The sequence below is a fragment of the Aquarana catesbeiana genome, linkage group LG03 (genome assembly GCF_042186555.1).
Source record: "Aquarana catesbeiana isolate 2022-GZ linkage group LG03, ASM4218655v1, whole genome shotgun sequence".
Lineage (NCBI taxonomy): Eukaryota > Metazoa > Chordata > Amphibia > Anura > Ranidae > Aquarana > Aquarana catesbeiana.
The window spans coordinates 52,019,295-52,045,760 of record NC_133326.1 but is presented as its reverse complement, the minus strand read 5'-3'; the positions used below and the strand labels follow the sequence as shown (position 1 = coordinate 52,045,760).

The 26,466-nt window shown below is 41.9% G+C and overlaps 1 protein-coding gene across 4 annotated transcripts in view; it reads left to right on the top strand.

The window, feature by feature from the left end:
• Positions 1 to 25,698, top strand: part of LOC141131360 (ADAMTS-like protein 5) — a 118,584-nt gene extending 92,886 nt beyond the window's left edge. For 2 of the 4 annotated variants that reach the window (XM_073618521.1, XM_073618522.1), the window contains exons 11-13: positions 1,237 to 1,335; positions 21,808 to 21,879; positions 21,986 to 25,698. In XM_073618521.1, the coding sequence (XP_073474622.1) occupies positions 1,237 to 1,335; positions 21,808 to 21,879; positions 21,986 to 22,320 (506 nt within the window). In that variant the 3' untranslated portion in view covers positions 22,321 to 25,698. The remainder of the gene's footprint in view (positions 1 to 1,236; positions 1,336 to 21,807; positions 21,880 to 21,985) is intronic. The other 2 variants (XR_012242759.1, XM_073618523.1) reach the window with 2 other exon arrangements.
• The last annotated feature ends 768 nt before the right edge of the window (positions 25,699 to 26,466 follow it).

The window sequence follows — 26,466 nt, the reverse complement described above, 5'->3', positions numbered from 1 at the left end:
AAGCTAGCCTTCCTGATGGCTATCACCTTGGCTAGAAGAGTGTCGGAGTTGGCGGCCCTTTCATGCAGGGAACTGTACTTGATCCTTGACCACGACAGGGTCGTATTACGACCTGTTCCATCCTTTTTGCCAAAAGTGGTGTCGGCCTTTCATTTAAATTAGGACATTATTTTGCCTTCTTTTTTCTCTCAGCCTCATTCGGCGGAAGAGAGACTACTGCACTCTTTGGACGTTGTCCAGCCAGTCAAGGTTTATTTGTCTAGATCTGCAGAGATCTGAGGATCAGACTCCTTTTTTGTTTTACCAAAAGTACCCAAGAAGGGCAGGCAGTTTCCAAGGCTTTCATTGCCAATTGGGTCCATCAATTGATCATTCAGGCCTACGGTCTGAAACATAAAGCTCCTCCCTTTGGGGTGAGAGCTCATTCTACCAGGGGTGTAGGAACCTCCTGGGCTTTTCGCCATCGGGTATCTGTGGCTCAGATTTGTAAGGCTGCCACCTGGTCTTCAGCGCATACGTTCACAAAATTTTATCAAGTGGATGTTTGAGCAGCCGAGGATTCGGCTTTTGTACTATGGGCTGCCGTATAAGTTCTGATGGCTATTGTTTGGCAGGGTGTCAACTTCCCCTCAAGGCTAATGCTCTGGGACGTCCCAGTAGGTAATGAATATTAGCCTGACTCTGTGTCCCATGATGTATGAAAAAGAAAATCGGATTTATTCGTCATACTTACCTGTAAAATCCTTTTCTTTGAGTACATCATGAGACACAGAGATCCCTCCCCTCTTTTTTTGAGGATTCAGTGCTTGCTAAAAAACTGAAGTGCTTCCTGTGTGGGAGGGGTTATATAGGAGATCACTTCCTGTCTGAAGACCTTTGGTCTACCAGTGCCCATTCACCTGGAGATGGAGTATAACCCAGTAGGTAATGAATATTAACCTGACTCTGTGTCCCATGATGTACTCAAAGAAAAAGATTTTACGGGTAACTATGACGAAAAATCCTATTTTTGTCTCTTCCATTGGTTTACTGTATAAAGAATAAATAAAAATATGGATTTTTAAATCTCACAGTTTAGAAATGCAAATAGATATATAGGATTATAGTGGTGAAGGTGAAATCACATTAACTAAATCTTACCAAATCCTACTATCTGAATCTGTTGTCATATGGACTTGTACGAGCAATAACCAAGTAAAGTAGGAAATGCTAATTGTTTAACATTTGTATTGGTAGCTCTGAGGCCAACAACAATGAAGAACAGACCACACCAACCTCGGCTTGAAAGAGATAATATGGAGCTGAACCGAATTAAAGAATCTAGTAGAAAAGATGGTAATTGGTTTTCCTGTTATTGTTGTAATTCTGCCTATAAGTAGATCAATGCAGTGAGTCCATTCCAAATGAAAACCATAAATTAAAGACCTCAGATCTGAGCAAACATCCTACTCTAAAAATGAATAAAGGGAAAACATTACTCCCCCCCCCCCCCCCCATCCATAGGCTGTTATCCAGGGCTGTCCTCAATTTACATATTCACCTGCCCTAGCAGATCTACAGTGTTTCCACTGCCATATGCATTGTCCCATGGCGCCATCTTTGTTCCTGATGCCACTGGGTACCTATCCCTGGTTTAAGTAGCTCAGTTCCCTGATGACTCATGCCAGACACACCATTCTCTGGCTGCTGTGAATGGAAAATTAAGCATTTTGGGATATGTGTTGCGATATGTATGGTGGAGACATCAATCTTGCCTAAAAGTAAGAAATGACAGCTGGGCGGGGGGGGGGGGGGGGGTTGCTTTGCAGAGTACACATATTTAAAAAAAAAAGTAAACAAACTAAGAACTGTGGATGGGGGAGGAGAGCAACAATGCCCATTGTGTTCACCCATTGGGTGAACGTCCATGTTACGGTTTAACTAAAAGAAAAAAATTAGATTTTTTAGTGTTGGATAGTGTGGAGAGGGATTAGGACACCTGTCGGCATTTTATTGTTGGCTGTGTCCCTGTTAGGGAGATTCAACTCCTCTATTTATCCTCCTTAACAAAAGTAAAAGAAAATCCCACCTTTTTGGTTGTCACCAGAACCGTAATAGAGGGGAAATCGTCAAATGGGGACACTAGTTCTATTGACAACAAGGGATTCCCTCACTTTGGAGGGATTTACTCTCTCTTTCTGTTGTGCCTATGGGATAGAGAGGGAAGGGAAATTTCCCCAATGGGTCACAAATAGTAAAAAAGAAAGAAAAAAAAAAAATGACAGGGGTTATTGCTATCCCTTACGCTATACAAAATGGAAAGAAAAAAAAAGTTTTGGCTTTATCTCTCCTTTAAAAAGGATCTTCAGGCTCCCCCCCAAAAAAAATAAAGTCAGCAGCCACAAATACTGTAGCTGCTGACTTTTAATATAAGCACCCTGTCCAGGGATCCAGCAATGTCTTCACCAGAGCCGATTCTTCAATCGGCTTTGGGTGCAGGTGTCCGCATCATAACAAAGGGAAACTGGTTTCCTACTGTGCATACACGAGCCACGCTGTGCTTTGTTAATGGTCCTGTAGTCTTCTGGGACCTGTGATGTGTCCCAGAAGGCTGCAGGGGAAGGAGGAGGGCGATCTTCCGGCTCAGATTGCCACGGCGCATCTGACCAGAATTGGGAGAGGGTACCTGTCAAAACCAGGTACCCGCTCCCCCCCAAAAAGTGGGCGGGAGAGGATGCAAACAAGCGGAACTTCCCCTTTTTGGTGAAGTTCCGCTTTAAGCTAAAGCAACATTTTTGATTGTCAGGTGTGACATTTAAAGCCACTCTCTGAAGGTAGTATATAAAATAATGTTTAATTGTGTGCTGCCATGCCTTTTAGAGTAATTAAAAGTGGAAAATAAGCCCTTTCAGTAAAGTTAAGTAGTTTTAAACTGTTTTATGTTTAGTGCGGATTCGACTTTGGTCATTGTATGTTGTGTAGAAATACTAAATATCTGCTTTTTGAGCTGGCCTTCACCTGGCAAAATGTTAATGTAAAATATATTTTTCAGGAATGTACTTATTGCTTTTTTTGTTTCTTAAAATTAATCCAGAGGGGTCCAGACAGATGAATAGAAATATTCGGTGGTGTTTTTTTTTTGTTTTTTTTTTTTAATGTAAGTGGCTTTAGAAGACCTCCTGTTGCTTTTCTGCAATCTACAGAACAAAGAGGAAATGAGACTTAAAAAAAACTCTTTAGTTTATTAATCTATGATTAAACCTCTTTATAGTTGTATCCAAGCAGAAAGAATTCTCGCTACACTCACTGAGATGTGTAACCGCCTTCCTGGTCTAGTTCTGCATTCATTATGACATGGGTGTAAAGTTGTTGTTTTTTTTTCTCCTCACGTGAACTCACAATCCTTAGCTTGCCTTTCCATCATGGGACGGGCTTCATGGTATCCTGATCTACACCTTGACTCATCACATAGGTGTGAAGAAAGGTGAAGCTGGCTTGCAGGAAAGGAGTGTAGCACAGAATACAACAAATAAATGACTTTAGAGAGTGTAAGATCAGACATGTCATACTCTCATTAGGGTGTGTGTTGAATTAATAGGACTAAATTATTAAAGTGTATATCTACACATAAAACCTTTTTTTCCAGTTTTGAATAGAGAAGGTATAGATTGGACCCCACTGGGGAAATTCACCACTCGTACTAACAATTATTGTCTCCTAGAAAGAAAGTAAGGAAAAATCCAAAATTGTAGAGTTGCCCCCCCCCCCAAAAAAAGAAGGTTAAACCCTTCCAATGTAGGCCCTTGTTATAAGGACAACTGTCAAAACAAATTCCCTTCACTTTCGAAGATTTCCTGTAACTTACAATATTTAATCCCAGAAAAAAGAGCCATAAAACATCTCCTGAAATACTGAGCTGAGAAATAATGTAAGTGGAACTTATGAACTGGAGAACAGCTGGGAGCACATTTGTTTTTTTTAATCCTTTAGGTAAACAAAAAGACTTACACTATCTATTTCTAAAAATGTTCCCTCCCCCTTCATCCTACCAATCCTGCCTAACCTGTATAACAAAATATGTTTGTACAGTGCATCCGGAAAGTATTCACAGCGCTTCACTTTTTCCACATTTTATGTTACAGCCTTATTCCAAAATGGATTAAATTCATTATTTTCCTCAAAATTCTACATACACTTCCCCATAATGACAACGTGAACGAAATTTGTTTGATTTCATTTGGAATAAGGCTGTAACATAACAAAATGTAATAGCAAATGTGATGCTTGCTCCCACTGATGCCAGAAAAATTTCCACTCCCACTGGCCAAACTGGCCCTTTGCTTAGAAAGTTTGGAGACCCCTGTTCTAGAGAAATGAATGTATCAAGAGCTATAACTCTGGGAGCTGTCCAAGGTGAAAATGAGACTTGGTTTGCAGTATCATAATGCAATAAAAAAGGAAGTTTCCCATCCTGTGTGTGTAAAGAGAGGCCTATACCTAGTTTGAACAAGATGTTTATCTTTCCTTTCTTGCATATGTTTATTGTCAGGTAGCCACACTTATTTTTATTCTAGTATGCTCATCAACACCTTCCTGTCTGCGTATAGCCAAAAAATGGCTACAGGCTGGGCTTAAAATGCCGGGAGGGCGTTCATGGGCATCTTGGCATTCATGGACATCTTGCCGTGCTTGCGCTGCCTACGCCCCCCCCCCTGTGAGGCATGCAGGCGGCAAGCTCTGTAATCGTCGAGTCCTTCAGGCACAGCTGACCACAGATGGGGGGAAAGGACCAATCACAGTGGCTCTTTACCATGTGATTAGCAGGCAGCCAATGACAACTGATCACACAATGTAAACAGAAGTCAGTTATCGGCTTTTTTTCCCTCACGCTGACAGTAACAAACTATGAAAAATGTTATTTATTTTTTCCAAAATTTTCGGTCTTCTTTTGTTTAGCAAAAAATAAAAAAAACAGTGGTGATTAAATAACACCAAAAGAAAGCTCTATTAGTGGGGAAAAAAATCATAAAAATTCCATATGGGTACAGCATTGCATGACGGCACAATTGTCATTCAAAGTGTGACAGCGCTGAAAGCTGAAAATTGGCCTGGGCAGGAAGGGGTTAAAACTACCCAGTAGGCACGTGGTTAATATTGCTGCTGTCATTTTCTGTTCTTCTCAGAATCCATCTGATTTCTTCCCTTGCCAGACTTTGTTTTTGTGGTGGCTACATGCACAAGTGGGGTCTCTATGGAGCCCCATCATAGATTTCACAATGTGCTTGTTACCCCCCCTTGGACTATCGATGTATGTCAAGCCACTCTGTGTGCAGACAGTGACAAAAACAAAAAGAACCTATAATGTAATGAGTCCACGTGAATAAGTAGAAATTCTTCTTTAAAAATTCATTAATAGACATCTATCACCAGTGGTAACGTGAAGCCTCCTTGTGCATAAACCTCCACCTCTAGTAATTAAGAGCATTTACCAGATAATGTTGACCCTCTATCTCTAGAAAGGTCTAATGCAAGCCTTGACCATAACCCTCAGTGAGATCACTCAGGCGCTGATAGGGGTACACTCCTGTGAATATCGGGACCAATGGTCTTCCTCCAGACTGACCTCCCCAAACAGTGTAGCAAGTGAAAACTCTGGTCTTTACTCTTGTTAAGAACAACAACCCCAAGAATCTTCTGCATCCGACACACTTCCAGATGTGTCTGGTGCCTAGTCCCACACAGAATTCTGAGGTTCTACCAGCTGGCCTCTAAATCACAATGAGTGCTGTCTTTGGCAGTTGTCACTGAAAGAGTTGTTCCCATTGGAAGATATCTCCATACCTCCTGAGCTGGTGACAACTGTACAATGTTAGGTCTTCATTTACTTTCTATTCCATTTACAGTAGTTCGCTTGCAGCTCTAGCAGACACAACCTGTCTGTTCCCCCAGGCTCAAGCCATATAAGATAGGAAATGTAGTCTTCTCTGCACATTATAGCGAATGCTTAAGATGTCCTTCAGCTATATTGAAGATCTATATTGGCAAAACAGTGCTTTTCAATTACAATCAGACATAAACGTAACAAGTGATATTTACACCTATCACTTGAGCAATGTAACCTCTTATGAGCACTTCATGTCTACCAGTTTGAAGTCCTTGTTTTGTGAAGGAGATAATTCCCAACAAGTGGTTAAACAGTATATAGAAAGACATTAAAACTGCCTCAGTAGTTTAGGCCCGAGGGTTATGTGCTCCTAGTCTGATCCTGTTCTTAACAGATTAAGATATTAATAAATGTGTTTTATCATGCCCTGATGCTAACAGGATAGTTTACTTATCAAAGTCAGTGACTAGAAACGTGGGACTGATTTTCCAAAAATATCCTAAAGGTTCCCGCTGCTGTCTTCAGTAAACATCCATGGCCTGATACTGAATTCAGACTACAGAATAGCTTATTAGTATTTATTATTTTAAAATTACATTTTGGTTCTGTGGTATAGTGTAGAATTATGCGGCTAATATGCATAGACCTTGGTATGTGTTCCTTGTTTTGCATATGTTATGGTTATTTTTTTAAAGTGTATCTAAACCCAAATATTCAATTTTGGATTTAGTAGTGAGGGGTTAAGACCCCGTTCAGGTTTTTATCACTGTATTGTATCTGCCGGGGAGGATAACGCTCTATTTTCCATTGCCACCATTGTGACCAGGACTATAAGCAAGGAAAAACCCAAAATGTTGAGTTGTCAATGGAACAGCAATAGAAAGGAAATATTCCAATAGGGGCAACTGGGCCTTTTGAAGAGATTTCCTCTCATTTCGTGTTGTGTCTACAGAACAGGAAATTAAAAGAGGTTCCTCAAATGGGACACAGATGGCAAGAAAACCTGATCGGGTTTTGCACACTGAACGCTCTAGCCCTCTAGCCAAAAATTAATCAAAAATAACATTTTGATACATTTTAACCACTTGCCTACTGAGCATGTTTACCCCCTTCCTGCCCAGGCCCGTTTTCAGATTTCAGCGCTTTCACACTTTGAAAGACAATTGCGTGCTCTTGCTATACTGTACCCATATGACATTTTTAGCATTTTCACACTAGAGCTTTCTTTTGGTGGTATTTAATCACCACTGGGTTTTTTTATTTTTTGCTAAATAAACAAAAAAAGACCAAAAATTTGGAAAAAAATAAAGATTTTTTATAGTTTGTTATAAAATTTAGCAAACAGCAAATTTTTCTCCTTCACTGATGGGCGCTGATGAGGCTGTATTGATGGGCGCTGATGAGGCTGTATTGATGGGCGCTGATGAGGCTGTATTGATGGGCGCTGATGAGGCTGTATTGATGGGCGCTGATGAGGCTGTATTGATGGGCGCTGATGAGGCTACATTGCTGGGCGCTGATGAGGCTGTATTGATGGGCGCTGATGAGGCTACATTGCTGGGCGCTGATGAGGCTGCACTGATGGGCACTGATAAGGAAGCATTGATGAGGCTGCACTGATAGGTGGCACTGATGGGCACTGATAGGTGGCACTGATAGGCATGGATAGGCGTTACTGAAGGGTACTAATAGGTAGCACTGATAGGCAGCACTGGTAGGTGGCACTGATTGACAGTACTGATGGGTGGCACTGATGGGTAGCACTGGTGAGCACTGATTGGCAGCACTGGTGGGCACTGCACTGATAATCAGGACACTGATAATCAGTGCCCTGATTATTAGTGTAGATGTCCCTTTCAGTGTGATCAGCTGTGATTGGACACCGCTGATCACGTGGTAAAAAGCTGCTTTGATTGGCCCTTTATCCCGTTCTGTGATCACCTGTGTCCTAAGGACACAGTGATCACAGTGCGGGCCACAGCGGGCGCATGGCAGGCGCGATCACAGCAGGACATCATATGACGCCCTCCCAGAACCAACCGCTTTAAACTTCTTCACAACTTTATCCCTGACCTGTCTGGTGTGTTCCTTGGCCTTCATGATGCTGTTTGTTTACAAAGGTTCTCTAATAAACCTCTGAGGGCTTCACAGAACGGATGTATTTATACTGAGATTACATTACACACAAGGGGACTCTATTTACAAATTAGGTGACTTCTGAAGGAAATTGGTTCCACTAGATTTGTTAGGGGTATCAGAGTAAAGGGGGCTGAATACAAATGCACGCCACACTTTTTTCAGATATATAAAATTTTAAAACCATTTATCGTTTTCCTTCTGCTTCACAGTTATGTGCCACTTTGTGTTGGTCTAGCACATAAAATCCAAAAATACATTTCCCTTTTTGGTTGTAACATAACAAAATGTGGAAAATTTCAAGTGGTATGAATACTTTGTCAAGGCACTGTACATCAAGCGAGTTTGAGTCCATAGCTCAGTTATAGGGAGTCCACTTACTCTTATAGCCCTCCCATTTTTGAACGCTAGGTGGGCTATCTGATTGGAGAGTTGTTGGATGTGGTACCATTCGGGGTGATGGCCCTTGGGGGAGAGATGACCCCATATCGATTGGATGCACTTACATACATCAAACAAGTTTTGATTCCATACCTCAGGTATAGGGAGTCCACTTACGCTGGTAAGCACGGCTTTGCCCCCTACCTTGGTGATGATAAACTCTGATGGGAACTTTTCTCTGAAGATTGTCTCACGACTATCTATATAAAGAAGAGGAACTTTCCCTCTCCTCGCTGGAGTGTTCTTATTTTGGACTGTTTTATCACAGACTGTTTTTTACTTTTTTATATTTCACAGTGGTGTTTTCTTCTGATATGGCATATATTACCTTTATTTTTTCACATAAGATTCATTTTGGATGTTGTATTCTAACTTTAAATTAATTTTAAGCGCTGCACTTATTTCTCGATTTCAATTAAGTTTGCTAAATTTATCAAGTCATATACCATATCAAATATGCAGTTCACTCGACAGTAGTGACTACAGTATAGCAACAGATGAGTTGGTGTTAAATAAACTAGTAGACAGATGGGCTGGCTGTCAGTCAAGTCAACTCACATCCAGATCTCCATATGTTCCAATTGTTGTGCTGTACATTTAAATGTGGGGATTGCGTGAGATTTCAGGGGGAGTTGTGGGTCCCATGGTGACGTCAGTGAAAGAACGGGCCAGAGTTTCTGAATTAAGACCAGAACTTCTCTGCACAAAGATGGGACACAGATGCAAAAGATTAATAGAATATAATATAACTGTGTTATGATTATGATCTTATATTAGCTGGCAAGAGTTGACATGACCACAGGTTCACTTTACCACTTGACCTCCAGAAGATTTACCCCTCTTCATGACCAGGCCGTTTTTTGCAATGCGACACTGCGTTACTTTTACTGACAACTATGCGGTCGTGCGACACTGTACCCAAAAAAATTTGCAATTCTTACCTCAAATAGAGCTTTCTTTTGGTGGTATTTGAGCACCACTGCATTTTTTTTTTTTGCACTATAACCAAGAAAAACTAAAATTTTGAAAATGTTGCTATAAACATATCCAATAAAAAATGTCATCATAAATTTAGGCCAATATGTATTCTGCTACATGTTTTTAGTAAAAAAAAAATCCTAATAAACATACATTGATTGGTTTAATCGAACGTAATAGCGCCAACAAACTTTAGGATATATTTATGTAAATTTTATGTTTTTTATACTAGTAATGTCAGCGATCGGGGACTTATAACGGGACTGCGATATTGTGGTATTGAACACTAAATGACACTTTTGACTTTTGCGGGAACCAGTGACACCAATACATTGATCAGTGCTAAAAATATGCACTGTCATTGCACTAATGATACTGGCTGGGAATGGGTTAAACATCTAGGGCGATCAAAGGAATAACTGTGTGCCTAGTGTGTTTTTGTGTAAACTGTGTGCTGTTTTTACTAGGGGAAGAAATCAATTTTAGTCCCTGCTTTGCGTGAACTCAGGACCGATCCCTTCCCCCCCCCGTCAGAACTGAAACATGACTTCTTTACATAGGCATATCTCAGTTCTCTGTGTATTGCCCATGTTCGGTGTGTGCCGGTGGACATTGAATGCCCTGCACCCGCATATCGGCTTCTGCTGTGAATTTTCAGTGCAGAAGCGGCCCGCCGGTGGTGTACGCGCACCTCCTGCATGCAGAAGTCCGGAATCACGTATATGTACATGATCCGGCGCACAGCTGCTCCCCTGTAGCAGTAAAAGTGCTATAGTGCAGTCAGCAAGCGGCTAATTAAGTACTGGAACATAAAATGTTGTATGCCTAAAATGAAATTACAGGTTATGTGAGAGGTCCGTTTTTGTTAATATATTCTTATGAATAGTGCTCCAACATTAAGATCCTTATGTGAAAAACCTTCAGTCTTGAAGCTGAAGCCGAAAACAAAAATGTTTTATATTGAGGTACTACCGGTAATTCTTAAATGTGGTGGCTGCATTTTCTTTTTTAGACTTTTTTTCCATTTATTTTTACCTGGTGATCTGGACAATAAGTCTGTTATTTTTCAACTTCCTTTGACAGACCAAGATGTCCAGCAAAAGTGTCAGTTTGAAGTTTGAGACAAAAAAATTAACACTGTGTATACAATGATCAACTTTTATTAGGTTATATGAAGTCTTTATCCCGTGGTAGGGGAGATATTCATTTTGTGACTTCTTATGCCCCGTACACACGGTCGGACATTGATCGGACATTCCAACAACAAAATCCTAGGATTTTTTCCGACGGATGTTGGCTCAAACTTGTCTTGCATACACACGGTCACACAAAGTTGTCGGAAAATCCGATCATTCTGAACGCGGTGATGTAAAACACGTACATCGGGACTATAAACGGGGCAGTAGCCAATAGCTTTCATCTCTTTATTTATTCTGAGCATGCGTGGCACTTTGTGCGTCGGATTTGTGTACACACGATTGGAAATTCCGACAACGGATTTTGTTGTCGGAAAATTTTATAGCCTGCTCTCAAACTTTGTGTGTCGGAAAATCTGATGGAAAATGTGTGATGGAGCCTACACACGGTCGGAATTTCCCACAACAAGGTCCTATCACACATTAAACACTGCCTTCCTGTTCTGTGTGCAGATAAAATTCTATATGATATTTTAAAGCAGGGATGCAGGTTTTCTAGCAGGAAAGCCCCCACTTTAGACACCATGCTTTCTCCCTCTTTATACAGTTCCCATAAGCCACACGCTTCCAATTTTGTGGTTAGGGGTGGTTGGTTCCTATCCTTGTGGTTTCACCACTTGCAGACAGTGTAAAAGACACAGAAAAAGCAAGACCATTACCTAATTTTCAACAGGAAGGACATATTCAATAAAAAAATGATATAAACTGTAACTCAAAAATGGTTGTTTATGTAATTGAATGTAGTACTTGCAAGATGCAGTATGTGGGATGTACTATCCAATAGGATATCGGAACATTATAATGATACCTTTAATAGCAATGCTAAAAATATTTAAAACTTGTCCAAGCACTTTTAGAGCAGTTCATGGTGGAAATCTGGATTCTTTTTCCTTCTGGGGTTTAGAACAGGTGAAAAGATCTATAAGAGGGGGTGGCACACACCATACCCTGATTTAGCGGGAGGTGTGGTGGATTCATAAATTAAATACTCGACTTCCTGGTGGAATAAATAACGGAATGGATATCAACTTGTTTCTAAAGTAACAGAGTTTGGTATTGGAATGGTTAATAATCCTTTGTTTCCACCATTTAGGTCTCCTTTTTCCATCTCCTCCCCCTCTTTTCTTTCTGGTTCCACCAACCTCATGTTTTTTTAATTCTCTTAATTAATTTTACTTAGGATGCACTGCCCCTAATTGTTAGAGGATTGTAAAGTTTCCTATATAAGCTTGATTTTATTATAACTTTGTATGCTATGAGGAAGGCTGTGGCCGAAACGCGTTAGAATTTCAGGTGTAGCACAGCTGTTAGTGCCCAAAAAAAGATTTATAAGAAGAAGCATTTGTGTTGCTGGCAATTATTTGATGTTTATGGGACATAACAGCCAGTGCACTGATACTCAGCTCATTATCCTTTTATTTTGCGGTAGAGCTTGGGTGTGTTTCTGTCTATATGATATCACATTGCATGTACATAGCAAAAATTATGCCTCAGAAATACATTCTGCTACTCCTCCTGAGTATGGTGATACCACATGTGAGACTTTTCCACAACCTGGCCACATACAGAGATCTATCACCTATCACATTTTTGAAGGCTACTGAGCCTCTTTGTTAGGATTCTGTCCTCCTCAGTTTCCATTTCAGAGCTACTGCTTTTCTCGCTATCTGAGTCTGACGGAGAGAGTTCCCCGCTACTCTCATCCGACATACTCTGGAGTATATGGAAAGCCTCCTCTCTGCTGAATATTTTTTTATCCATGTTGACAGATTACTGGGACAGATGTGTCACATGTTGATCACTGGGATAGATGTGGCAGATGATCCTGGACAGATGTGTGTGCAGATGTGCACTGGGACAGATGTGCGCCAGATGTTCACTGGGACTGATGTGCGCAAGATGTTCACTTGGAAAGATGTTCACTGTGACAGATGTTTTTTACTGGGTGGGGACACTGTGCCAGGTCACTGTTTTGGGGACACTAGCTGGGTGATCAATGTGTAAAAAGCTGTCAAAAAACTGATCCCCGGCTCGCAGCACAGATTCGCTCTCCTTCTCTTCACTGACAGGCTCCGTGTGAGGAGAAGGAGAGCCGATTGCCTGACAATGGCTCTCTGTTTACATTACATGATGGCTGTGATTGGATACTGCCATTATGTGATCAGGAGGGCCAATCACAGAGCCTTACTGGCGATTCAAGATGCGGCGTGTCGGGGGGACACAAGCGCATCTGGATCATGCGGCTGCGCGATCCTGCTCCTTCTGAGGAACTTTCAGGAATGTCCACTCCAAAGGATGAAACGCCCACCCAGCTGTTTATATGCAGTGACTGGGTGGGAGGAGGTTAAAAATGTTAGCTGGAGTTTAGCTTTAAAGTGATTCTAAAGGAAAGATTTAAAAAAATAACAAATATGTTATGTTATGTTATGTTATGTTATGTTATGTTATGTTATGTTATGTTATGTTATGTTATAATTACCTGCTCTGTGTAATGGTTTTGCACAAAGCAGCCCTGATACTCCTCTTTTTGGATCCCCCATCCAGCGGTCCTGGCTGCTCCCCCTTGACGAGTGCCCCCAATAGCAAGCCGCTTGCTATGGGGGTACTCGAGCAGGCTTGCTCCCAAGCCATGCTCTGTGTGTCCATTCAAACACAGAGTGCAGCTCTGCCCCACTCCTGCTCTCTCCTCATTGGTTCACTGGCTGTGATTGACAGCAGCGGGAGCCAATGACTCCTGCTACTGTGTGAGCCAGTGAGGAGTGGGAGACATGGGAGAGCCGCTGCTCCAGTGCACAACGCTGGATTGATATTGGACTCAGCCTGGTAAGTATAAGGGGGGCTGAGGGTGGAGCTGCACCCAGAAGGTTCTTTACTTTAATACATAGAATGCATTAAGGTAAAAGACCCTGAGCCTTTAGAACCACTTAAAAGTGAAAATCTGTAAAGTGAACTTACACTGGACCCCCGGTCCCGCTGTACCAGAGTCCCGCTTCTCTGGTCTGGGGATTTGAAATTCCTGCGGCCTAATCCCCTATTTCAGCAAGCATGGATAGGGGGCCAGGGGAGTTTCTAGGTCTGCAAAAGATCTGGGGCTAGAGCCCATAGCAGCGGTCACCAACCTTTTTGCATGCCCGCGCGCGGGGGGGGGGGGGGGGACGGACACTTTTTTTTCACGGGCGATGCCTGGTGTTGGTGCTTTAATCATCATGGCATAATGGTTTATATGGTGTCAGGGTGATTGAAGTGCATTATTTCTATTGTTACATTCTAATTTATAATGAAGTGGTTCAACTCACCATACTGCAGAATCAGTGGGAGCCCTGGGGGTGTCACTTGCCACATCTCCTGCCACCAGATGCAGCATGTCACTTGCCACCATTGCCTGTCACCAGATGCAGCGTGTTACTTGCCACCGTCAGCTGCCACTAGATGTGGATTGTCACTTGTCATGTCGCCTGCCACCATTTGCAGATTGTCACTTGCCACGCCACTGGCCACAAGATGTGGGTTGTCACTTGTCAACTGATGTGGATTGTCACTTGCCATGCCAGCCAGTGCCACCAAATGTGCATTGATGCTGCATTGGTTGCAGGCTGACAGCACTGGTCTATTTAGTGAGAGCAGGAGAGCGCCGATTTGTGGCGGACAGTAAGAGATGATGTCATCTCGCTGCTGCTCGCCGCACCTCGCTCCCAAAATGAAGAGCCCGGTATGAAGAGCTCACTTCTTTCCTCTCCTCCGCCTCTCTCATGCAGCCAGCCTGCCTGCCGCAGCAGCTGCAGCACGCTGGTTAGGCAGGGACCCTGCGGCAAGAGACTCGGGCTATGGGCCCCAGATTCGGGGCTATAGCCCCAATAGCCACCCCCTAGCAACGCCCCTGGATAGGGGGCATTCTAATTCGTTAGCACTGTCACATGGGCGACGCTGACCAATCAGGCACAGTCTAGCCCACCCTGTCAGCGCTGGAGGAGAGGAGAAAAATTCAGGAGGATTTCAAATCCCCGAACCGGTGAAAAGGCATCCCCATGCCTGACAGCAGGGGATCGCAGGACTTGGATACAGCGGGATCGGGGTGGGGGGGGGGATGGGGAGGGAGCCCAGTGTAAGTTCACCTTACAGATTTTCTGTAAAGGTCAACTTTCCCTTTAATTTGTTTTTCAAGTCCATCCAAAGCTGATAGTCCATCTAACACTACCCTTTCCCCATATTAACAATTCTGTTGTCCAAGGGTGGCTCTCTTGCTCCTCCAGTGGTGTGGAGTCACCCTAAGACAGGAAGTGGGTTACTGGCCAGATCTCCAGGTGAAAAAGGGGAAATATAGAAAAGGAAACTAAGGCAGCCATCACATCTAAGAATTGGTAAGCTGCAATATATTACATATTTATTTTTGGATATAATACCGCTTTCATTTCAGGTTTAATGATGCTCAGTGTTGACAGTAGCAATGGATGTGCAGTTTGTTTCTGTTTTGGACTTTTGCTTTTTGCTAATTCTGCCGTAAAATTGAAACCCCATTTTCCCTCATAGTTTCTGCTTGGCTGCCAGTAAATGTTACCTTTGATCTGTTAACAGGATATCATTTCAGGAGTGGCAAAGCGAAGATACAAAAAAATTATCTGGAAAAAAAAAAAAGTCAGGATGTCAGCTATTTGGCAAAAACATGCTGGCATAGTGCCAGCCTCACATTTCCCGAGCGGGGTTGTATGGAAAGGAATGGGGTGTGTGATCATTCACAGCTTTGTTTTTTCAGATGATACTGTAGCAGACTGATATGTGGTGAACACGAGCTATATCGGAGTCTCATTCTCTGGAGGCAAGAACATGGCCTCACAAGTGTCTGATTTTATCTCTGTGTACCCTGCTGGAAAAGATCCTGTAACGCAGAGATATTAATGGTGCCTCCGCTTTAGTCCCTAGGTGAACTTTCCATTGTTATGCTTGAAATCTAATATCTTCAGTCATCACAGATTCATATTTTTAACATTGCAGCAAAAAAAGATTGAACATTAGACTTCCTGCTGCTAAGGGCATGTTCTTGCTCACAGAGGGTATACACCAGTGGTTCTCAACTCCTGTCCTCAGGACCCACTAACAGGCCAGATTTTAAGTATAACCTTGGGGGAGATGCAGACTAGAATATGGCGATCACTGAGCAGCAAATGATATCCCCTGTGATTTATTTTAGTAATCTTGCAAACCTGGCCTGTTAGTGGGTCCTGAGGACACAGGTTGTGAACCACTGGTATACACGCTTGGAGACTGGTTATTACATTCTTTTTTGTTATGAAGCGCTGAACCAGCAAACATTTGACCAGGGCATCTGTCCATTTCAATATGGACCTTCATTATAGTCTTTGCATACTATACAAACTGCCAACAGACTCTTGCAGCCCTCCATCAGGAGTCTACAAGTTATACTATGAAGCATGCAATGTTTATTTATGATGGCTTCAAATTAGTTTAGAAAGAAGTTTACATTTCTTAAACAATGGATATTTATTAACCAGTAGGTTCTATCTGTCCATTTGTTTTAATCATGATTACACAGTTCAAAACAGACAGCAATACATTCTTATGGGTATCTGTCCGCCACCAGTGGACTTGAATGGAACAAGTTTGCATTTAGGTCCACTTTTACTGACCAAACTGGAGGTGGACAGATATAGGTGGGCACAAGTGCAAAAGATAAGAGTCCAAATTGATGTATTGGTTTACACTAACAGCCAGTACATTTTGGGGGCCCGAAGAAATGTCCCCATCATCAGGAATTCAGTTAAAATAAGGAACCTTGAAGTGATTATAAAGGTAATTTTTTTTAATAACAAACATGTCTATACTTACCTGCTCTGTGCAATGGAATTGCAAACTTCCTCTTTTTTGGTCCCCCGCTGGTGCTCCAGGCCCCTCCCCTCTGTCCAGTGCCCCCTATTAGAAGCCACTACCCATGGGGACACCCATACGTGTTCGCACCCGAGCCCCGCTGCTGCGTCCTTTGAAACAAACAGCGGGACTTGGCCCTGCCCCATGCTACCTCGTCACTGGCTTTGATTGTCAGCACTGGGTGGCAGTGGATCCCGGTGCCCCAGCAAAGCCAGCGAGACCCGGAAGTAAGGGGAGAGAAGATCTGCAGACGTGCACGACGCTGGATCAAATGAGGGCTTAGATAGGTAAAAGGGGGGGGTGAGGGGGGGATGCTGACACCTAAACATTTTTTACCTTAAAGTGGTTGTTAACCCACTTTTGGTCATTTACACTATCCGTTCTGTATGCTAATAGAGTGCCCCACTGTCTCTGTGTTTTATTAAAAAAATACCTCCTTTACCACCTCTCACGACAGTTCTGGTGCTCATGTAACCAGCTGTTCCTCCTCTCTGCCCGTCTTGCAGAAGCAGGGGGCGGGGACGAGGTTTCCCCGCTGACGTCAGCGGGACGTGAGGAGAAGACACAGCCGGTCACGTGATTGCTGGGAGCCGCCATAAAATCCGGTGAAGGAGGTATTTTTTTAATGAAACAGAGATAGCGGGGAACTCTATTAGCATACAGAACGAATAGTATACCAATGTGTATGTTATTCTTGCAACAGGAGGGGGATGGGGCGGCACTGTCACTAGGTGACACGCTGAGAAGGGAGGGGGGGTGGAGCACAGAGAAGACAGACACATGATAGCAGGGCTGCGGCTGATGGAGGTACGCATATACACCATGATGTCAGGGGCTCAGCAGCCATTATTATCGTGGTCTGTTTACATAGGGAGCGGAGAAACTATCAGGATCAGTGTCAAAAGACACTGACTAAAATTAAATGAAAAATTGATGTCAAAATGAACACTGCACTACCACATATGAATAAGTAGGGGGCAGTTACTAAGCTGTTGAAAAAACAAAAGTTTTTTTTCATATTTTTTTTTTTTAATATGTAATGTTTGTGATATATTCAGATAATATGTGCAATGGCATTACAGCCAATAGAGTTTACAGCAGGGATATGCAATTAACGGACCTCCAGCTGTTGCAGAACTACAATTCCCATGAGGCATAACAAGACTCTGACAGCCACAAGCATGACACCCAGAGGCAGAGGAATGATGGGACTTGTAGTTTTGCAACAGCTGGAGGTCCGCTAATTGCATATCCCTGGTTTACAGTTTTATGGCTTTTTTTATATCATTATAAGTTGTACTTCTGTTTGTCCAAAATCAATATTTTTGTTTGTTAAATAAAACGTGGTTTTATTTAAAGCGGGGTTCCACCCAAATTTTGAACAATATCTGTATGTATTCTCTTCCTTGCCTAAATGCTGACATGCCGTTTAAAAAAATTTAAATCGCCGTAATTACCTTTTATTTTTCTATTCTTCTTTGCACTTCCTGGTTCTCCTCCCGTGGGAGTAGGTGTGTTTCTAGCCTCTCCCAGACTCCTGGGAGCTAGTCTCAGGCTTCCCAGGATGCCACTGAGCATGTGCGGGAACGAGCAGTGAATGCTGGGAGCACAGCATTCACCACATCCAGGAAATAAATGCTTGTGGGCTTCAAATGCCCACAATGAAGATGGAAACTGCCTGAAGTGAATAATATAAGTTATTCTTTTCGACGAAATCTGACACATGCGGACATATTACACACAATATGTGAGTATGTAATGCTGAGAAGAAAAGTTTGTGAATGAACTTAAAAAAAAAAAAACGATAGATAGGTGGACCCCCGCTTTAAAAAGACGTTCTATATCACAACTAAAATGTGATTTTTTTTTTTTTCTTCATAAGTGGAGCTTGCATGCACTGGGGATTATGCAGGTTCATTTTTTACATTGCGGAAAGCCTGACAACCACTTACGTAGTGGCCATTTTTACCTGCCTTTCGGAGGTTACAGTGTCTTGAGCTGATTCCCATAATAGTCATTTAGTTGTTTTAGGGGATATCCGATTGACTCTTGGAGATCAGGAAGGTTTTTTTTTCCCCTGCTGGAGCAAATTGGATCATGCTTTTATGCGTTTATTTTTGCCCTCCTCTGGATCAACCGTAGCTATAGGATTTTTTCATATAGGATTGAATTAAAAAAAATTTCCTTCTATTGGTTGAAGTGGATGGACTTTTTCAATCGGACTAACTATATAATTGCATATACCATTTCTACAGTTAAGATCTGCACATGGTTTTTCTAGCAGTGCTTGCTCTTTCTATGGCAACAGTAATAGACCTAATCCATGGCCATGCCTTATTCATTAGGTCTGCTATGTATTATAGAAAAACCTTATTCACTAGGCACACCTAGCTATTCAGTTTCGGGGGGGGTTGATTCCATTATTATCAAAAGATTGTTTTTTCTTGAGTAAAACCTGTAAAGCAGCTTTTGCTCATATTTAGGTTTGAAGTAGCTTTACCAATGATGTTTCAACCATATTATTCAGAATGACTATTATATGATTCCAAATGTTCCTTGTCCTGGAGCAAGTCCAGAATGTATGTAGGAATGTACCTATTGCACAATGACATCCAGAGCAAACTTCAGTGGGTTTATTCTATGCAGTTTAGCAGGAATTAAGTACAATCTGTAAGGAAACCTTATTTGCATTGCTTTATCTCTGTAGGAGATTGTAAATTGTTCTATGTCTACAGTTTGCCTGTCAACCTCTGTCAACTCAGGCATATCTGGTTACTAGTGCTGATTGCTGTGGTTAAGCCTGCAGGTAGATTGCTGGTAATTTCTTTAAAGTGGAGCTAAGGCCCAGTTCACACTGGTGCGACATGCGCTCCGACTTTGAGAGTACAAGTCACATGACAATTTGCACCCCATGAAGTGCAATGCAACCATTCTAATAGGAGCGACTTAGAAAAAGGTTCCTGCACTATTTTTGGTGTGACTTCGGCACGACTTGCATTGACTGCTGTTAAAGAAGTCATGCCGAAGTCGCGATGGGATGTCGGCTTTAAAGTTGCGTGATTTTGAAGTCACTGCAGTGTGAAATTGGGCATAAATCCTCCTCTTCTTTACAGCCAAGGAAGCTCCCATCTTATCTCAGGAATGGTCAGCAGAGCACACACCACCAGACTGACATACACTATGCACTGGCACTGTGAGCTGCCTATATGCGCGCTGTCTGTGGGATTTAGACCTCCGGGAGGCTCACCACTCTAACATCTCTGCCCACATTGTGTAACACCAGCCCAGGGGATCCTGAGGCACCGCATGTCTAGTGCAGCCCACATCTGGATGCCAATCAACGGGTGAGGATCAGGTTGAAGGGTCATACCATCACCATCTATTGGTGTGCTGTGATGAGTAAAGACTATTGCAACAGTGAAGGAGGACTATTCCCCTGAGGCTATACCATCCATCCAGTCCACTACTTATAAACATACAGACCAGACCCGGCTCCATAAGGCTCTGAGGAAGAGGACAAATCCTCGAAATGCGTCAGCCAATTACTCGATCTCACCATCCTATGAGATATGGGTTTTGCTTTATGACCTCTTAGAGGAATTTTGTGATGTTATTCAAGGTACCAAATGTGAGTACTCCACCTACTTCTGTTTTGTAAACAAACTTTTTACCAAGGATAATGCACCAGGCCACACACTTTTTTCTTTCTTTCCTTGCTTTAGTTCTTTGAACTCCCCCTAGTTGGATAAGGCAGTGGGGTGTGCAAAATCCATCGCAACTTATGGTAGTAGAACATTTTTATCTAGGCCCTCTGCACAGCGCAGGAGAGATTTTTCATTTGACGCTGCCCATCTTATCTCTGCTTGATCCACAAGTGCCATGGTGCTACACATGTGATCAGTTATGATTCGGCACAGTGGTGTAGTGGGTAGCACTCTCGCCTAGAAGTAAGAAGGGTCGCTGGTTTGAATCCCAACCACGACACTACCTGCTTGGAGTTTGCACGTTCTCCCTGTGCCTGCGTGGGTTTCCTCCGGGTACACCGGTTTCCTCCCACAATCCAAAGACATGCTGGTAGGTTCATTGGATCCTGTCTAAATTGTCCCTAGTATGTATGAATGTGAGTTAGGGACCTTAGATTGTAAGCTCCTTGAGGGTAGGGACTGATGTGAATGTACAATGTATATGTAAAGCGCTGCGTAAATTGACGGCGCTATATAAGTACCTGAAATAAATAAAAATAAAATAATGACTCCAGCCATTTGATAGCTTGACAGTTCAAGTGAGAGCACAAGTGTAATTGTGACGGTTATCATTTACAGAATGGCTTGAATGTAACTGTTTTAAGAAACCTTTAAATTGATGGGTTTAGTTCTGCTTTAATTAGAAGGGTTTGAAGTTTATCAGATTTTGGAAGTATGCCGGTCATTTTTTTTTTTTTTTTTTTTTTGCGAACATATATTGATTTATTCATTTTCTAGAAATAAACTGACTTTTGTAAGTGGCTGTAATGTAAGAAGTTCACTTGGGGGGGGGGGGGACAATAAGCTACAAACCCTACTCCATGTCAAGAAATATGCCATAAAATACCAGTGTGAAAAGCCAGTTATGGAAGCAGCCATTGCTTGATTTCTGGAATTGATAATCATTTTCTGCTTCATTTCCTCAGAGTTGAAAATCGGAGATAAGTAATTGGCATCTAAGGCCACACAAAGACATTTTCCTAGATTCCCTTAAAGCATGTGGGCCTTCTCTTTTGCGCTAGCACTCTATTGCAGATAATAAGCAACGCTTCTGTGTTTGTCATTTAACCTTGTTACGCCCTGCTAGTACCTTCTATGTTCAACCATATACAATCTTTAGTCTTGCTGACCAATAAGAAGACCTAGAGAGAGGGATAAGACAAGTATTGACCATTGAAGTTGTGAGTAATGGTTGCATAATCTACACTTGGATGTCAGAGATACACAAAGATAAGGTGACCATTGGATACACATTGTAATGTGAATTTGTGATAGATATTTCTGGTCAGTAAGATGTTATTGACCATGGGTGGGAGCTCCAAATAGAGTTTTTGTTTGTGTTTGATTGTCGTTTGTACTGTATCCCAGGTTTTATTCATACAGCTTGTAATTAATCAAAAGGTAACTGTGTAGTTTAATAATTTAGTTTTGAACAAAATGACTGATCTTCTGTAGACCTGAACGTCTATTGGAGGCTATAAGACATCTGTAATAATTTGAAGTTGAGTGTGTATAGGTTCTTAACCTTTAAGGCTAAAAATATAACCTGGTTTACTTTCTCTAATTGCAGACAAATGTGGAAAATGCCGGAAAATCAAAGGAAGGCAAAATAAAATGAAGCAATATTGTCAGAAGGACTTTGGTAAGTCAGCATCATTTCTTTTCTAGCTCTGCCAACAGACATGCAGACCCTGCTCGGCTGAAGCTTTAATAATGAACATGCTTTTATGTTTGCTTGAAATGTGCAGTGTTCCGAGGAAGAATCATCAGCAAGAAGCTTGTGGGGAAGGAGACACGTTATGATGTGCAGGTGGTTCTGACGTATAAGAACAATTTCCCTATTCTGAGTAGGGAATACATCTGGGTTCCCAACGCCTGTGATTGCCCCAATCTGCTGGAGAAAAGGGAATATATTCTGATGGCCAGGAGACATGTTAACTATGAACACACTCTAAACCGAATATTGCTAGAGACTCACAGCTTTGTACGCCTATATAGACCAAAGGAGGACAAAATGCTCCGAGATCTTGACCAAGAATGTGCCAAGTATGGATACCAAATCAGCCCACAGCAGAACCAGTAATTCTTCGGATAAGAGGACAATACGACCAGGACAGCTAATGATAACAGTTCTTAACTAATTGTATTGGTATGTGCTGTTTTTTTGCATACAGCATATTTGAAATATTATTGGTCCAGTTATAAAGAGGGCATAATGTACTATTTAATAACTGCTGGTGCTAGAATGAATGACATTGTATCCAAAGGAATGTGCAGCTAATCTGCTTAATAATAAAGTAAAAGCCATAAGGAGAGCTACATTACCAAGGAAATTAGAAAAGTTCATTGGTTCACGTCAAGCCAAGCAAACCAAATAGAAAAAAAATTTTTGTTACACATATGTCCACATATTATCTATAAATCCATATTATGTACGTGTGCGTGTATACCTACACACATGAATAACAATGCTGAATTAGGTGTGACATTGCTAAAGAGCAGTTTGAGCGCATAATTGAAACCAACGATCCTTTTATCCAGGGAAAAGTTCAACTATGCTTAGAGATGTTGCCCCCTTGCCGATTAATGGCAAAGCGACAGTCCTTGCATAATGCCCCCCCCCCAAACTTTATGGTTGCCAATCCAGTGTGCCTCAGCTGCTTCTTCCTCCTTCATGAGCACCAGAAAAATATTGGTTGTCAAATCTCACCCCTGCCTCATGGATAGGTCTGAGCATTGCATCATGGGAAAAGGTCATCAGCTGCGCTAAGTATCCAGCAGCACCAGGTATTTTTGCAATTGTGGCCACAGAAAAAGGCGAGTTAAGGGAGCACAAAAGAGGTATATATAAAGTGGTCATAGTTGGGCTTTACATAGACACTGCCACTTTGCCCTAAATGAGCAAGGAGATGGTGGGGGTTATTTGCTAAACCCGGAAAGTGCAAAATTTGTTGCAACACTGCATAGAAACCAATCAGCTTCCAGGTTTTAATGTCAATGCTTAACCACTTCAGCCCCAGAAGGATTTACCCCCTTCCTGACCAAGCCCTTTTTTGCGATACGGCACTGCTTCGCTTTAACTGACAATTGCGCGGTCATGCAACATTGTTCCCACAAATAGAGCTTTCTTTTGTTGGTATTTGATCACCTCTGTGGTTTTTATTTTTTGCACTATAAACAAAAAAAGGGCGACAATTTTGAAAAAAAAAAAAAAACAATATTTTTTACTTTTTGCTATAATAAATATCCCCCAAAAATATATATAAAAAAACAAACAAATTTCTTCCACAGTTTAGGCCAATATGTATTCTTCTACATATTTTTGGTAAAAAAAATCGCAATAAACCTATATTGATTGGTTTGCGCAAAATTTATTGCGTCTACAAACTAGGGAATACATTTATGGCAATTTTATTAATATTTTTTTTTTTTATTAGTAATGGCGGCGATCTACGGACACTTTTGACACTATTTTGGGACCATTGGCATTTATACAGCGATTGGTGCTATAAAAAAATGCACTGATTACTGTGTAAATGTCACTGGCAGGGAAGGGGTTAAACACTAGGGGGGATCAAGGGGTTAACTGTGTTCCCTCAGCAGGTTCTAACTGTAGAACATGACAGAGATCACTGCTGCCGATCACTGGGAGCAGTAGATCTCTGTCATGTTGCTAGGCAGATCAGGGAAATGCCTTGTTTACATCTCCCCATTCTGCCTCTCCGTGCCACGATTGCGGCAGACATCGAGCCCGCGGGGGTGGTGTGCATGTGCCCACTAGCCGCAGATGACGCAGCGACGTATGGGTACGTTGTTTTGCCCACCCGTGCAACTTTGCCGACGTATATATCGGCGCGAGCCGGTCGGCAAGTGGTTAAATGAACAAGCTGAAGTTAGAGGCTGATTGGCTACCATGTACAGCTGCACCAGATTCTGAATGCACCAGTTTTAGTAAATCTCACCCAGTGTCTCTCTAAAGTGAACAGGAAAATACGAAAAATTTACCTAAGATAACAGCAATACTGAAGTACAGCCACCTTGTGATCTTCAAATCTATGCAAAGCCCATTGGATTCTAGGTCAAGACCATACACAGTGCCTCATCTTCTTTCCAAGACAAAATTAAGCATTGCCCTAACCCTTTATTACTTGGTGTCTGGCATTTGAGAGTAGAATTATGACTTATCATTTCAAAGGGGCAAGCTTTATCTCAGCTTGGAGAAAAGTGTGCTGTCTTGGCCTGAAATCCATGCACTCCACACAGATATAGGGGCCCATGCTTCCGCACTGTTAAAAACTTTTTGACTAGGTCAGGATCAGGTTGTGACACCATCAGCCCTCCACATTCAGCAGCCTCACATGTTAGTGAGGGACATAGTTCGTTTGGGCCAAGGTAGCCCAAATTAACTATGTAAAGTATATCAAAAGCTGGAGTCCAGCTTTAAGTGAGAAAGTCCACTTCGTTTACCTTTTAGTATGAGTTTTTGAATTCCAAAGAGTTCCCGACCTGCAAGAAGAGTAGGTAAACATCCTCATGTCTGTGCTGTGTGACTTCCACTTTCCACTCTTGATGTATCACTAGCCAGATTCAAACTTCTGGGGCAGGTTTGAATGTAATTTATGGTTGTGAAAAACCTCAGATGCATTAGGCTCTCGTATGTGAGAGATAGCAGTGAGCCTACAAAGTGTGCATGGGACTACCTCTACCGCAGGTGACAAAGGTATGCAGGCTCATAGAAATGCCAGACACCAAGTTATTCACTCCTAATGTACAGGTACTGTTTGGTGTAGCATCATGGTTTTTATGTTGAATGGATCTCTCCTTTTAAGTACAATTCTACCTTTTACTAACCAGCTGCTTACTTACTTTTTTGTGCTGTTGCAAACTCCTCTTGTTTTTATAGCCCTTTGGATTAAATTCTCTTCAACGCTGGCTGTGACTGCACATTTGGTCACCATTAAATTAAACTGGGCTGTAAATGATGGAGCGGGCCACAGCCCTGCCAAAGTAAGTAAGCAGCTGAAAGGGGAGAGGATGGGTTAGTGAAGTTTAGCTTAGGAGGCCCAGAGGTCAGTTGGGTTAGCATAGTGTTTAAAATGTAGACCTTTAAGGTCACAAAGGTTTTCTTTAGCACAAAACTTGCCAACTTGTACATGTTACCATTTGAACCAAATGCAGTTTCTAGATGTCCTATTTTTACATGCTATGTTAAGATGTATATTAAGCTCTATATTTATATGAAAAGGAAACAGAGAAATGCATCTGCAGTATGCATAATTTATTTTCACATGCTTTGGAAATGAACTTTCACTTATAAATGCAACAAGTCATGTAAACGTGTGTGAGTCCCTATATTTATACAAGGTATTATGTACAAGAGGTGTATGTGAGGTTTGGTATGAATGAGATTGTAAATTTGGGATATGTTTACAACACATTTATTAAAAATAATGAACAAAAACAGAATTTGTCTGTCCTGACATCTTCCTCCTTTTGGTGCACAGCACAATATGAAAGACACATGTAAACTTATTTCCTATGGAAATCTATTATGGGATCCACCTAATCCTATATAGCACATCTTGTCTGAACTGTTAGTCAGTGAGAGATGCAGACAGAAGGAATTCAGTGCCAAGACTCTTGCAATCAGAAGTGTACGATGTCTATAGGTAATGAATGGTTATCTAATCCCATCAATATCAATGGAGTCTCCTAATGATTGGAAGGTGTTCGGGACACCACAGACCTCAGCACACATAGTAGACTTCAGAATGAATGGTGTTGGTGGCATGGTTGCCTTTTTAAAGATGCTAGCATATTGTTCCAAGTGATGGGGGAGGCCCCACAGCTCACACTTACATCTACAAGTGGCAAAAAGACTTAAAGGGCAAGCAGAACCAAGGAGCACAGGCAGCAGATCTGGTCCAGAGTTTCCCCCTGTTCAATTAACATAATTTCTATTGAATCTACATTCAAGGTACATGGTCCCATCCAGGCTAACATATCGTTACTCATCCCATCCCAATACATGCTTCAGAATTTGTAACACCGCAAGAGATATTATGCACCTTTGGTGGGCATACTCAATGCTGACCAAGTTCTTACAAATCCTGTTCAGGTTTACATGGCATGCACTTCTCTATTTTAAACCTCTTTTTCTCACTAAATCACAGTTCAGACTGATAACATATGTCCTGCTGGCTGCCAAACCATTGCCAAGGCATGGAAA